This window comes from Brassica rapa, chromosome A05 (assembly GCF_000309985.2).
Source record: "Brassica rapa cultivar Chiifu-401-42 chromosome A05, CAAS_Brap_v3.01, whole genome shotgun sequence".
Lineage (NCBI taxonomy): Eukaryota > Viridiplantae > Streptophyta > Magnoliopsida > Brassicales > Brassicaceae > Brassica > Brassica rapa.
The window spans coordinates 7,063,179-7,079,368 of record NC_024799.2 but is presented as its reverse complement, the minus strand read 5'-3'; the positions used below and the strand labels follow the sequence as shown (position 1 = coordinate 7,079,368).

The window sequence follows — 16,190 nt, the reverse complement described above, 5'->3', positions numbered from 1 at the left end:
TATCTTTGATGCAATCGAATACACATTGCCCAAAATATAAATCCTCAAGATTATTATCATATATTCATATAAATATTATTAGTTTTTTATTAAATCAAGGAATGCTCAGTAAAGAGAAGTAAAATACTGAGTGACATTATTGTAATGCTTTGGGTATAATGGAAAGCGAAATTAAGAGAACAACGAAGGGTTCAACATAATCTCATGCAGATCTCTTTGTCTTGCCAACAAATATCCTCGTCATTAACGCAGCACCAACAATTTTTCACAAGGGGAAAGCCGTGACAATTGGATTTGAAACACTTTGGTATGTATATTTTGCTTGATTTCCCTGTGTCTCTACTCTCCATCCTCCCACCTACACATTGATTGGTAATGCACAAATCAAACTAAGGACGGATAAAAAGAAAAATACATGATATATACATATACACATATGTGTGTGAAGAAAATAATATACATTGATGCAAAGAGAAGAGGCATAGCAGGATAATACAAACGAGAGTTATTTGTGTTGATTTCATGGTTTCACTATCTCAAAGAATTGTTTCGTGAATTTGTTAGTCTAGTTGTTGTTGGGTATTTGTAAAATACAAAGCTTAAACAATATATATATACATATATATATGCACAGAGCTGAAGAAAATTTAATTAGGTAAGACATTTAGTAATAAATGTTGTTGACTAAATATTTTGGCCAATCTTCATATTAATTTGGTAACATGCAGAACAATTGCGGTACGATTTTAATATTAACAAAAATGTATAGATATATATATATATGTAATTTTTTTGTAACTATTAATGATAGTACAGTGCAATTCGATCGGTCACCACTCACAGTCTAATTATTAGTAATTTTTTAAAAGAAGAAAAATCTAATCTATTAATTTAGGATCCAATTTTTTATCTACTATTGATAAGTCAAAGTAGGACCATTAACTAATTATCTAATGTAACATATTTAATTATTTATATTAAATCTTAATAATCAGTATGATATAAATAATAAATCAATTTTAACAATAAATTTGAATTTTATTTTTAGTTCTAAAAAACTGTAGAAAAAATCTACCAAAATCTTACCAAACATTTTAAATTTGTTTATATAAATAATGCACTAATTAATTTCATAATTTAATGATATAATTATCATTAATGTTAAATAAATTTTTGTCATAAAAACATTATGTAATTTTATAAATTTACGATTATAATTTATATCTATTCTATTAATTTAGGGTCTTTTTTATCTACTATTGACAAATCAAAGTATGACCACTTAACTAATTATTTAATGTAAAATATTTAATTATTTATATTAAATCTTAATAATAAGTAAGATAATAATAATAAATCAATTTTAACAATAAATTTGAATTTTATTTTTAGTTCTAAAAAAACTGTTGAAAAAAATCTACCAGAATCTTACCAAACATTTTAAATATTCTATAAATAATGCACTAATTAATTTCATAATTTAATAATATAATTATAATTAATGTTAATTAAATTTTTGTCATAAAAAATAATGTTATTTTACAAATTTATGATTATAATTTATCTAATCTATTAAAAGAGAAGTACAAATTAAGACTAACCCTTAATTTTGCACAATATTTACAACCTAATGCCATTGATATAATTAAATAAACCTATTTTTAAGTAATTTTTGTCTTTTCTAAAATTAATGAAGTAATAATTACTCTTACTTCTGTGTTTTTCATGTCTTTTTCAAAATTAATAAAACATTTCCTAAATTAAATTCACAATCAATTTAATATAAATATTTTAACTTATCTATTTCATATTAACATTATAAACAACAATGAATATCAATAATATACACAAAATATCTATGTAAAAATATAAGTTACGGTTTGTCTCATTCTCTCCCACAATTCACGTTACTCTTCATTTTGTTTTTGAAAATAATTATTCTTCTTACCAATACAAATATATTACATGCATCATTATAATTATTTACCAACTTACCTTGTATATAAAATAATTTATTAGAAATTATCGTAAAATTTTGATCCACAATAAAAAAAACAAAATAAAACATTTGTACAGATGCACGGATCATATTCTAAAAATGGTGGTAATACCATTGACGGTTTACAAGACAAAATAAAATTAAAAAAAAATATAAACTATAAAATTATCATGCTTATAAATATTATTAAATAATCATTTTACACATGTAAAATTTTAAAATATATACTATCACCTTAGGCAAAAAAAATATTTACAAAAGTAAAAGCAAACATTCGCAAAGTCATGGTTTAAATGTACACAAAATTATGCCCATTTATAATTTTTTATCAGTTACATAAAATTTATATTTTATTTTATTTTCTTACAAATTTAAATCTTAATTTTTATATGTTCGAAATTTGATAGAAGTTTAACAACAATTTTATTTACTTACAAATATTATAGCTAACGTATCATTTATAAATAGCATGCTAATTCCCAATTATCTATTTTTGTATTTTCTATTTAAAAAATTTGTTCGCTATATTTCTTAGACATGGATCTAATTATATAAATGTTATATTTTTTTATATAATACCAAATATCGGTGATACATTTTACTCTAAAATGCTAAAATATAAAATTCAGTACAAATATATCATTTACATTTACAAATATGACTACATTAACAAATATATTACTAAATACGAACACAAATTAAATACTCGCGCGGTCGCGCAGATCAAGATCTAGTATTGTATTAAAATAGAGGTGTTCCATCAACAAAATATGAAAAAATTATATTAAATTGGTATATTAACCTATTTTTAACAGGCTTTCATCTAAATAAATTTATCATTCATTGACAAAACATATTAAACTATTTTTAAGCAAAAAACAATTTATTAACGCATGTTAAACTTTTATTTACAACTATACATTATCTTTTTGTCTATTTTAAAAGAAAAGAAATATATTATCTAAAAATTATTAGATACAAAATATAATAGTAGATAAATAACATTTAGTTCATGTACTACTTACAAAATATGTTACTATAAAAATTTAAAATTCTAATAATTAATTAAAGATATCAATGAAAAATTAATTTTCATAAATGTGATATTTATTTTAATTATAACCAAATCTCTGTAAAAATATTTAAACAAATCTTACCCATAATTCAAATATATTTTCATAAAATAATGAATTATTTAGTAACAAACAAATTCAAAAATCATATAACCTTCCAAAATCAAAAATAATTGTGAATTTTCCAAATTTCTTGACCAAGTATACCAATTGAAAAATAAATATTAAAAATTAAAAATGATAATATTCCAAATTTTGTAAATATAAAATCATAGATCCTAAAATATAATTTTTTGAAAAAAAAAAACAAATTAGGTTGTAAGAATCCAGAGTAATATAATATTTTGAAATCTTAATTTAATAATTAAAAATCAGAAAACATAATACCATAACATCCAAATGAATCTTATACAGATAAAATTTACTAAAATAATCTGACAAATACAATTTACTAAAATTAATCGAGTAGTTATTATTTAAGCATAACAATGTATTTATTTGGATATGAATCCTATGGATACACTTAAATTGGCTGAAACAGAATCAACAATGTGGGCTGAGGCACAAGTAGTGAATGACCAGAGGACGACACCACAAACAATAGATGTGATATTGCCGTCGATCCCAGGAAGATGGTGTTTTACAGATGGCTCGTGGAAAGAAGGGGTTAGTTTTTCAGGACAAGGTTGGCTCAGTACTTTGGAAGGTTTTGATGGATTGTTAGGGGCAAGGAATGTTAGGGCTAGTCTCTCGCCTCTTCATGCGGAGATGGAAGCGTTGCTCTGGGCAATGGAATGTATGAGGAATTTACATTAATTTCAGGTTACGTTTGCAAAGGATTGTTCTCAATTGGTGAAGATGGTTTCGGAACCAGAAGAATGACCAGCTTTTGCAAATTATTTGGAAGATATCAAGATCCTGAAAGAGAGCTTCACCCGATCAGAGATTATCTATGTACCACGGACGCAAAGGCAGATAGTCTAGCACGCATTGCTAAAAAGCAACCGTCTTTTGTCGTTCACATGGATGCAGATCACCCGGTTTGGTTTACAGAGTCAGTATGAGTATGTATTGTTGATGACAAAAAAAAACAATGTATTTATTTATAAAACTTTGCAAAATACAAAAATGATTGATGTTCAACTATATTTTCTTTAAAAAACATCTCTATTATATAAAAGGAACTAAATTGGAGGATTTCTAGATATGTCACATCAGCAAAAATATTCAGAGCCAATCATTGTCACATGTCAGCTTAATTTTTATGTCATTTTGTCTTATGCCGAAGCCCAGATGATGGCCCAGCAAAACCATTGAGTTGTAGTAACGTAGACATGCATTGCTCTTCATCTTCCTCAACAAAACTCTCTCAGCTCAGCCGTTTCGGATCTCCGGAGTAACTCAAGTCATCCCCCACTCCCACTCACTCTTCTTTATTGTAAAAATCTTATGGCGACCAAACTCTTCAATTACCCTAACTTCACCTATATATATAACTCGCTTCTCATCGAATCCACAAACCCGATCATCCAAACTCACCGCATCCATGGCTAAGAAAACGGCGAGACCAACTACAATGGCCTCATCTGCTTTATTCTTCAATGATTTTAATTTGTCCATGGATTAAGAGAGACGAAAAAGATTATCTCCACAGAGAAACTTAGTGCATCTAAGATGATGCTACAGGATCCAACCACCGAATCCACTTTGTTCATCGTCATACTGTGATGGTGTGTTGCTATCTAACTTCCAGGTTACATCTATGTGTAGCTAAATCTGAGGCCAAAAGTTATGAAAGGTATTCAAGAAAGCATCGTATGGTTCCTTTTTAGTTTCTGATGTTAAAACCGCATCGAAGATATTTTTCATTTGGCTTCTTCGATGAAAGGACTCTTCTACATATAAAAAGTGCAGGACTAGGACTAACCACAATGATAGGTAGTCCGAACAATGGGAGGCCACCAAACGAAAACTTTTGTCTTGGCATGGAACTCAAGGATCTTATCATCAAACCTGATAGAGACTGCATCGAGGATCGGGGAACGGTATAGCTACAGAGACTGCATCAAATATGGACACAAGTATGAAGCTCGTGATTCCTACCTAATGGGGAGGTTTGTGGTTCTTATCTTTGTTTTTAATTGGTTAAAATATGTATATGGTTTTGGAAAGTCCTGATCTTTTGATGCATTATCGATGCAAGAATGGTCCACTTGGAGACCGTCGGTGAGTGATAGGTATGAGATGCACGAACATGTCATCATATTGAGGTAGATTATGGCTGGAGAGAGAGAGAGAGAGAGAGAGAGAGAGAGAGAGAGAGAGAGAGAGAGAGAGAGAGAGAGAGAGAGAGAGAGAGAGAGAGAGAGAGAGGCTATAACTGTGACAGATATGCAAGAGGTGCAAATGATAAGTATGGAGCTATTGGGCTTAAGTGCTAAGTATTAAGTTCATGTCCTTCAACACCATGCAATTCAATTCATAATTGATGCAAGCTAATGTTTTGTCTCAGAATTAAGTTTTCGTTGAGAGTGTTGTGGTGCTACGAATTAATATTTAACTGCTCTGTTCCTACCCTCTTAAGCTATGTGTATAAAGCATTAATAATTGATGATATCCAAGGTTTTGTGCTACTGGAGTTAGTCTTTGCTGAATGTTACACTGCTTTGTAAAGATGTTTAATTATTTTTACATGTTTAATCTAACCTATACTAAAAGGGTTATATGAGGAGTAGGGAAGCTGTCCACGTCAGCCAATTAAATCATCCAATCACAGATAGCATTTTGACCACGTCATTGAGGCAATCTCGAGACTGATTAATAGTGGGCTTATTTGTGTGGGTTTAATTTATTTTCCCATGGCCCCAAATTTCTCACATTTAGCAAAAACCTAATCTTCCTCCCAACTGATTAATCGTCTCCGGCCTTTCCTCTCCGTCGTTGTCGTTTCACTTCTGAGTCATTTAACATTTTCTTTACTCTCTCTTCTTTTATGGTTTCGTTCCAACTCCCTACGTTTCTCCTCCTATATAAAGTCTTTTGTATCAACCAAAAACCTACAGCCTCACGGAAAAAGACAAAACTACTGCTGCTAAATCCACCAGACACTCTCCCGTCTACAGCTGTGCAGCCGAGGAGGTTTCAAGCAGTGGTTCCATGGTCGGTGCTTTAGTGGCTACCTCCGACTGGTTTACTGATGGCAGCCAGGGTTTGCAAACAATGACAGAGACAGAGGAAGATGTGGAAACCTGCGGAGGAGTAGGGTTCCGAACGGAGCTCAAAGTATTCATATCAGCTTCCTAAGGTATGGATTTTAAAGTCTGTAATAAATTTGAAACTTCTTGCTACGGTTCAAGGTGTTGTTGTCTACCTTATGCAGCAGGACAACGTCAAACGTTTTCCTTCCTTTGACCATTCTAATTATAGCATATCTTCAGGTCGATTAAGGACTAGATTCACTATATCATTGTTTGAGAATGAGATCATTAACCTAAACTTTCAGGTTTATAATATGTTCAAGCTCTGATTACTTGCAGCTCTTCTAATTCATTGTTTATTCTGCTTAAATGCATATGCAACAACCGGAATCATGTGTATATGTTATGTTTTGCATGTATTAGCTTTCGAAAAAGACTTTGCAAGTAGAGATGTTGAAGCTTTTGCATCTGTTGATAAATTCATCGAAACCAGTGGTGGAGATTCTGCTGATAACATCAGTTGGATTTTATATGGCTTTTGATGGAGTCAATCTTCTTGGTCATGATACTTAAGAAATATTTGAACAGCGTTGGTTATTACTTAATTAACTCTTTCTATTTATAAATCTAATATACAACTCAACCTTAATTTTTTTTTATGTATAGATTGTCTTCTATGTGTTTAGTCCTTCGCTATTGGAAACCGTTTAGCTGGTAGCGTAACATATGAAAGCTTGGTGAACATGTAAGTCACATGAATTTTTTCATTAGGAGTTTATATCTTTTCTCTCAGGTTCTTCACACCTGTTAATATTCTTCTCACATTCGTCATTGTTTTCTTATTAAGCTGGGTTGTATTCTCATCACTAAGCCTTCTTCGCCTAGATCTTCGTGGTCTCATTGTTGGTTGATGTGCGGCTGGTAAGTAAGCCTCAAAAGTCATGTCTAAATATTTGATATTCTGTTCACTTTTGTTTTACTTAATGATACGATACTAACGAAATCCAAAACAGGGAATCTGGGAATATACCATCAATCATAATCCCAACTGTTTATAAAGACAAAGGAGAGGTCTATTTGAAGATCCTGAGAATTGCCACAAATATGGAATGGGTTATGTTGCACTCTCCATGGCCGTAAGTAGTCATCTCACTTCTTCAAAGTTCTATCGGTGTATATTTTATTTTTGGCATCAGCCACCAGCTATACATATATCATACAGCTATACAATGAAGAAATAATAATTTTCAATTTATATATTTTGTTTTCAAAAAGAATTATAACAATCTTAGTTGTAACAGATGTAGCTGAGATTTTGTAACATACACACAATTCCCAAAAATCACCAAGAACCCTTATTGTTGCACACCTGAAAGAATAGTTGATCACGAGTATGTTTCAATGAAAATCATAAATCTTCTTTCTGTAAAAAGAAATAAAAACCCTTTGAAGACTGTTTACGAAGTTGCAGTCGAGTGCTTTGGTTTGGAGATTTGAATTACAGAGTTTCTTTATCCTATTAAGAGATGAGTATTTCTAGAGACAATGATTGTGACACACTACTTGAGAAAGACCAGGTTTTGTAGTAGAAATTATCTTTAAAACTCAAATCTTTATTGAAGACCAAGATGAGTGTTTCTCTCGAAACTCAGATTCTCACGCCGGAGAAGCCACTAAGTCTAAAGAAAAACTATGTACTCATGCTTGGTTGGTACTATCCAAAACTCTAGAAACACGTTTTTGTGGTGTGTTTGGAATGTTTTCAGGTTTGATCTGATTCCATGAGGAGGAGAAGGAATAGAACTTTCTTATACTCTAGGAGAATCACGGTTTTCAGATCACAGACCGGTTTGTGCAAATATTTGCAGGAGAAGTTGTTGTGAAGAGTCTGAGAAACATAGATAATGTTATTCATGTGCGGCTGCAAGATTGGTTGAGGATTGCACTCCAAACTCATAGTTTTAACTAAGATTATTATAGTTCTTTTTGAGAACAAAATATATGATTTTTAATAGTAATTTTTCCTCATTGTGTGTATGGTTAATTTTTGGCATCAGCCGTCATGATACATATATGTACTTCAATGTTATCAGATGAGATCTGTTTGCATATGAAGTTATTGACACTCAACTTTCCATTAAATCCAACTATGACACCTGCAAAGTCCCATTGATTTTTCGTGAGAAGAAGAAGATTATGACGATGAGGTCTCTACACTTGATCAATAACTATTCACCCTTGCAGTAACGAGTAATTACTGTATTATGAGTGTGTAACATGTTAGGAGGTGGACAAAGTCAATAGAAGAATGGTTTTACTGTCAGAGTAAAGGAGTGGAAAAGAAATAATTGAAAAGAGAAAATAAAAATGAAACTGGAAGTAAAGATTTATTTTTAATATAGAAAATATTAATCTACAATTATTCTTTTGGAAGTAAATAAGCCGAAAATCATTTTCAGTTGATTGGTTGAAAATAGAGTAATTTAACAAAACAATGTTTATACTAATTTATTTACTTTATGCATACTAGAAAAACATTCAATATTTTGTTTCTCAATGCAAATTCTTCGAATTATAAATAAATAAATAAATATTTTCACGTAAACCAAACTAGAATATTTCAGAAACTATACTAGCTAAGTGATACATTAAAAATCTAAGATATGTGTGAAAATAATTTATAGAATCAGTTTTACAATTATTAATTTTTAAATACTGATTTTTTAAGTTTATAAACACTTTAAGTTAGCATTAACCAAATGTTGATGTTAACTTTTAAAAGTTGTTCTACAACAGCCATAAGTCCTGAAGACATCATAGTAAGTGTATCAACTCATATAGATTCTAAAAATCATAAATATTTTATAATCCTGTAAATTTAAGTTAAATTGTAAGTAAAAACTGCAAGCTTAGTGATTTAAAGTAAAAAATATATAAATCAATTGAGATTAAAAATATATTTTTATAATAACCTAAATATGTAAGAAAAAATATTTTGGATAATAACTAAGGTTTAACAAATTCTTTATTCATTTCACATTTGACCATCATCTCATACATATTTTAGATAGTAAAAATAATATATTGTGAGTCTTACTCATATCAAATTTAATTTACTATTTATATTCTTATAACATAGATGTAGTGTGTCATATATATATTAAATACAATGTTAGTTAAATAATTCCGGGCGTAGCCCGGATAAAATCTCTAGTTGCTATAAGTAGTCTTATTAAAGATCTTTTAATATATGCTCAAACCTTAACTTATTTTAATAATTTTGTTGCTAGACTATTTACAACTTAATACCATGGAGGGATCTACTCATGCAGTTTCTAATAAAGTTGTGTGTACCATATCATGATAGATGTATATATTCATACATTGAAATAAATAAAGGAACGGGTATATTGGCGGTAACACTAAATAACGACAAATGTAATTTAGCAGGAGACATTATGTGGATTCTAAGCTATAAGGCATGTAATGTTGCAATATAAAACAACTGTTCTACTCTTGAGAGTGTTGTGAACTTGAAAAAAAAAAGATATGAGTCGAAGATAGTCATATAGCATGGGTTCTCCAACTTTTAGTATCCTAAATTTAAACAGGTTATGAACCCTACGTTATTTTTGTCATGTGATGTGTCTCCTATCTGTTGTTTTCTTACAGTCTCATATGCATATTAAATAGTTAGCTATGGAGGAGTGATGAGGCATTTTGAAGGACCAATTTAAATTGAAATATTCAGGACACTTCAACTAATTATTGCTGATTAATCCAACAGTTAAATTAGTGATCTTTAATGTAATATATTTTTTTTTTTAAAAACTAAAAATTGTCAAAAAGTTGGTCTTTATTAGAAAAAGTTTCTTTTTGATATTTATTTTTATCATTAAGTTTATTTTTGATTTTATTTATAGTACCTCATAACTATTGAAGGAAAACTTTCAAAAATATTACTGATAACCTTTTTCGATAAGAAGAATTGATAATTTAAACTTTAAAGAGGTAACCTATAAAAAACGTTACAATAGTTTATGCAATAAATTATTTTAAATTAATTTATTTGCTTGATATTTATATCAAATATTCACTTAAAACTGGTCACCAAATCTAATCACTTTAAAACATTTTTTTTGCAACCATACAATTTTAAACATAAATAGATTGTCAAAAACTATAAAAATTAAATTTAAACCCATTAGCCGCGCGTAGCGCGGAAACGAACCTAGTATAATATAAATTATCATAAAAAACTATCCATCTAAAAGTTAACTAAATAATTTTAAAATTTATTGTACAAAAAATATATAAATTAAAAAGCTATATTAAAGGAAACTATTTATTTGATTATTTTAGATTTTGAATTTATTGTGCTGAACTCAAAAATATATTAATAAGTAATAAAAATTAATAAGAAAGTAAAATGTATAAAACAAATCACTGTATATTAATAATGACGAATATTAAGCCTAAACAATAAGATTATAGAACTATACAATATATAACGCTAAGTGTAAATCATATATTTAAAATATTTATAATGATATAAAAGTTATACATTTATAAAATAAAAAAATATCTGCACGTATGTGCAGGTATTTTAGTTAAGTGATTACTACTTGGTTGAATCTATCGTTACGTGACTTTATATTGTTGTGCAATGCTGTTTCGTTTGACCAAGATCTAGCAAAAAAAAGATGACTAGGAAAACTTTTTGTTACCTTTAATATTATTTTTATCAAAAAATATTTAATTTGTTATTATACATACAAATACATTTGAATAGTGTATGTAATTTATTTCTAAAAAGGTACAATTAAAATTAATCTCAGTTAATTTGAATAGTGTGCATCCTTTACTACTCTTAGTTCTTCAATTACATTAATTATTATTTTTATTTATTTCTATAGTTCACATATCTATAGTTCTATACTAATGTTTGAACAATAATAATTTGTAAAAACGTTTTGAATTTAAAAAATATTTATATCACCAACTAAAATTTGGAAACATCTCAAATACATTTCTACTATTCTAATAAATAAAGGGGCCCCTAAATAAAGAGAAACTAATATTTGTTTTTGCATTCATATGATTGAATATACAAACTTTAGATAATACATCATATAAGAAATATATGAACAAACCATAAATCAACAAACAATATATTAGTTAATAAAAAAATAATATAAAGGTGGCCAGAATAAAAAAAACTAGTGTTACGGAAAAAAAATAATCAGGAGCAACAACACAAAAAGAGATAACCGGAACCTTTCAACAAAAGGTTTGGATTAGAAAAGTTTGAGAAATACCCTATGATAGCTTTTTTTTTAGTTTTTGTCACAAAAATAACCTTTAATGATTAAAATAAATTTTATTAAAAGGTAAAATATATTTTTACTCTAGGGTTAACTAATCTAGACTTAGGTTTAGAGTTAAAGGGTGAGGTTTTGGGGATAGGTTTTAAATTTTAAAAAATAAAAAATTAAAATTAAAATTTTCAAAATAAAGAAAATCTATTTTGGTCATTTTCTTTTTTTCTTATGACTATTTTTTCTAGGGGTGGGCACTTCGGTTATTTTATCGGTTCGGTTCAAATTCGGTTCGATTTGGTTAGTTCGGTTCTAGAATTTTTCCAGCTGAAGTAAACTATAGTTAGTTTGGTTTGGATCGATTTCGGTTCGGTTATGTTCGGTTCGGTTTATATTCGGTTTGGTTCATATTCGATTCGGTTTGTATTTCGGTTCGGTTCAGTTTAATCGGATTTCTCTTAGTTTATTTATTGTACAAGAAATCATGTTTTAATATATAAATGTATGGTTGTCATGAAATAATTGTGTTGGTCATAATAAAAAATTAAGTATGTAAATTAAATTCAATATAAAACCAAAATAAAAACCTTTTAAAAAGTTCCAAATATAGTTTATAACTTTATAAGAATTCAATCAAACTAAAATTAACTAAATAAAAAGAAAGAAAAAACAATTTTTGTCTCTTATAGCATTAAGAATTAAAAAAAACATGTAATGAATCATCTTCCATGTGATATCATCAAAAAAAGCTGCAACGAATCAATAATTAGTATATGTTATACATATACTATACGAATATTTATCTATATTTTTACTATAACTCTACACCCATGATTCCATATTGTTCTTTTCACTAACAAAAATTGAAAACAGAACACGTCTTTGAGAGAAATACAATAATGGTTACACAAAAGCATGAAACCGTATAACAAATTATATTAGTGTCATGGAAATCAAATTATATTAGGATTTCCTTCGTGCAAAAGGAAATTACGTGGGTTTAATCTTAGGATTTTAATATATATTACTAATATTTTTAATTTAAATAACTATAAAACACTTCGGTTTATCGGTTCGGTTCGGTTTAAACTGAACTGAACTGAACCGTCGGGTTGGGAAAATCTTCAACCGAATGATTTGAAATAGACTTTGGTTTGGTTCGAATCAATTTCGGTTCGGTCGGTTCAGTTCGATCGGTTCGGTTCGGTTTTTTTGCCCACCCCTAATTTTTTCGACAAAAAATTAAAAATAGCTATTTGAGAGAATTTCCCTTATATTTTTGAACGAGTATTCAACAACACTAAAAATAAGCCAGCAGAAAAATTGGCTCCTAGATGGAAAAGACCATACAAGATGATCGAAATGTATGGAGCAGGAGCCTACAAACTGTAAGTTACGTATGACAAGACTCAACCAATAGTAGAAATGTCTTGCATTTCAAAACCTTTCTAAAACGATATCATAATCACGTTTTCTACGGCTTGGACAGACAATATTTAAATGTTTTGGTTTTCTATCTATCGAGATCCTATCATTTATAGTTTACGTTTCGAACTGATTTTATCTAATAAAACTATGAATTACTTTGACAAAATGGCAGTATAAAAACCAGTATACTTAAAAGGCAAATAAGCTATGGTTCGTGCAGTAAAAATTCACTTTTCTTTTGTAGTAACCACAAAGTTGAACCAATTTCATGTTTCCTAGTCTTCCCCCCAGTAGCAAATTTCTGAAATCTACTCTTGCATTCCTTGTTTTGAACCATGAGATACTCTTTTAATTGTGATTTCAGAACTATCAAAAAGATCTACTCTGTAAACCTTGCCGAAACCTCCAGCTCGAAGTACACAATTCTCCTTTAATCCTTGGTTAACTTCGTAAAGGGTTCTAAAGGAGAAGCTTAAAGGCTATATCTCAGTTCATATTGTTCAAACACATCTTTATATGTATATTGGTTGTAAAGGTATGTGAATACACCTGCTATTATCGACTTCTTTCCTTTCTAACATGTAAAAGTTCCATGTAAGAATATCTGCTAATTCTGATGCAGACCAGACTGGTTTTCACCCAATCGGAACATCCACCATTGACCAGCTCTTGATGAAATGCATGTCAATAATCACCAACTTCCAAATTTCTCTTCGAGGTGTGAATCTAGTGCTGAACCTTGAAGATGTTTCTCTAGCCTTGGTTGAACATGGTTGCTCTAGTTAATTTTCTCGGTTGTAGCACCTCTACTTCTTGGTGTTAGCTGGCTGCCTTCCTAGCTCATACCTCAGCAGATATCAGCCAAGTGATCTTTAGGTAATTTGTTGCTTCAATCAAACCAAAACCAACCACAAGATTATAAACAAGAATTTGCAACACAAAACAGTCTGTTTTATGAGTTCATCTTCTATAGCCTGCCTGATTTAATGACCGTACCAAAATATCCAATCATCAAAGATTAGAGCTTTCGTTTGACAAGTCTAAGCTGCTAAAACCTGAAGAGACAAGAATAACTAGTGAATGACTAGTTAACCATTGAAAGGGTGTGTGTTAAGCAAATACTGAATTTTATTCGATTAACAAGAGTATAAATATCAAATACAATAAGAATCTCTTCTCAAAGTATTTGATCCTCAGCAAAACAAGAATACTCTCTCGAATTACTGCCTTCTCATAGAGAAATATCTCTACAAGTCCAATGATCAGAGTAGAATTACTCGATACAGAATCAAAGCAACAAACTTCTTCCTCTTTCCTCGCCACATCAGCATTGTTTGTTGAGATCTTTAGAAGCCCCTTCCACGTCAGCTCTCTTCATCCTCTGTCTCACATAAGCTCTAAATGGCTTATCAATACCCGCCGGTACGAAAAGAAGCTTGTCCTCAAGCTTCAGACGAGGAAATTGCTGCAGCAAATCAGACACTCGCTCCCAAGAGTTTTCATGATCTGGAATACCACTCCAAGAAACTAATGCTTCCAAATGACCTTGTGCGTCATACCGTGTATCCACAATTGATTCCGGTTCAATAACCACTTAATCAGCAACAGAAAATGATGTAGGTAAAGGCGACACTGAATGATGTGATCCAATGACTGGTTTCAACTGAGACACATGGAACACATTATGAATATTTGAATCCACCGGTAACAACACACGATATGCTACAACTCTCACCTTCTCCAATACTTCAAAGGGACCATAAAATCTGGCTGCTAACTTCTGATACACCTTTTAGCAACAGATTGCTGCATGTATGGTCGCAGCTTGAGAAAGACCAGGTCACCCTTGTTAAAACTGAGCTCCTTCCTATGTTTGTCTGCATTCGTTTTCATGCGATCCTGGGCTAGTGATAGATGATGCTTGATTTGAACGAGCATCTCATCTCTTTCCCGAACCATCAATTCCAGCTCAAAATTAGAAGTAGATCTCGGTTCATAACGTAAGAGCTGAGGAGAGTTTCGCCATACACCACCCGAAATGGAGTAGTCCCCAAGGAAGTGTCAAAATTGGTGATGTACCAGAGTTCAACCCAAGGTAAGTACTTCGGCTATGACTTATTGATACCACTCAAATTACCCTAAAGAGTGAATTACTCTCTCAAATAAGAGGTTCAGTTGCAGTATTTAGGGATCAAATCCACAAGGAGCTAGGGAACCTATTAAATCTAGTCAGGTTATTAATTCTAGGTGTTTGTTGTTTTATGGTTTTAAAGTAAATAGCAATCCTAATTGAGCAAGGCTATTGTTCGACTAACAAGATGATTGGGGGTGTAACTTTATTAGAAGATATTAGATGCAGGGTTTCTATTCAGGTGTTGGAGATTATAATCCTATAGATGCCTAACAGTTGCATGCATGATATATTAGAGCTCAACTCCTTAATCACAGTGATCAGCGATGGCAATGTTTCACTGGTTAACTAACTAGATCTTGGATCTCAACTGTCGTCTTTTGATCACAAGAAAGTGTCAATCGATGATCCTATAGGGATATCGATCGATACATCTTTTGCAATATCGATCGATTGTCAGATTACAATATCGATAAATAGGTTCTAGTTAAGCCCTAGGCGCATGTTGATAATGCTCACTAGTCTCCTAGATCAGCGGTTAGCTCTCTCTAGCAGTCCTAGCATGACAGATTAGATTCAGGACATGATGATCAAGGATGCTAGACACATGCAAATTTCTAGGCTCAATATTCTAGTTAGCAAGGCTAGAACAAGCATTAAGAATAATCAATCAATGAATATCACAACTAAGTAATTCTATAGTTGGGGCTAATCCCTCTAGCCTATTTGAACCTTGAATCTAACAAGTAAATGACTTAGACATAGCTAAGCAATTCATGACACAAAATATAGATAAAAACTGCATAGAATAGAATAGATGAATCAATGGAGTTTCAATCACAAATCTCTCTATGATCTTCTCTCCTAAAACTCTCTTTCTCTCGCTTTTGCTGAAAGTAAGAATACAATGATGGTAAAAGCTCTCCTTCCTCCTAACACTTAGGCAAGTATATAACTATTAGGTTAAAAACTCGTCAGGGGTAATCTTGTAATTTGGTGAAGCCTTGGTTTAAAGTCGGCTGGAACCAAGTCGTGTGTTCCGCG

General features: G+C 30.6%; 1 protein-coding gene and 1 long non-coding RNA gene across 7 annotated transcripts; one reads left to right on the top strand and one right to left on the bottom strand.

Annotated features, from left to right (window-relative positions):
* Positions 1 to 25: 25 nt before the first annotated feature.
* On the bottom strand, positions 26 to 5,374 carry LOC117134092 (EMBRYO SURROUNDING FACTOR 1.1-like). The gene is made up of 2 exons (XM_033291854.1): positions 461 to 5,374; positions 26 to 358 (listed from the first exon to the last, which is right to left on the bottom strand). Exons 1-2 carry the CDS (start codon positions 522 to 524, stop codon positions 192 to 194), a joined length of 231 nt encoding a protein of 76 aa, XP_033147745.1. The 5' UTR covers positions 525 to 5,374; the 3' UTR covers positions 26 to 191.
* A 452-nt stretch (positions 5,375 to 5,826) lies between these two features.
* LOC103867705 lies at positions 5,827 to 10,091 on the top strand. Of its 6 annotated transcripts, none has more exons than XR_004458229.1 (6): positions 5,827 to 6,376; positions 6,510 to 6,858; positions 6,936 to 7,014; positions 7,117 to 7,190; positions 7,283 to 7,405; positions 8,036 to 10,091. It is a non-coding gene; the product is annotated as an uncharacterized LOC103867705 (long non-coding RNA). The 6 variants fall into 6 exon arrangements; XR_004458230.1 differs by having other exon boundaries at positions 5,848 to 6,574; positions 6,693 to 6,858; XR_004458228.1 differs by having other exon boundaries at positions 5,875 to 6,858; positions 6,956 to 7,014.
* Positions 10,092 to 16,190: the final 6,099 nt, after the last annotated feature.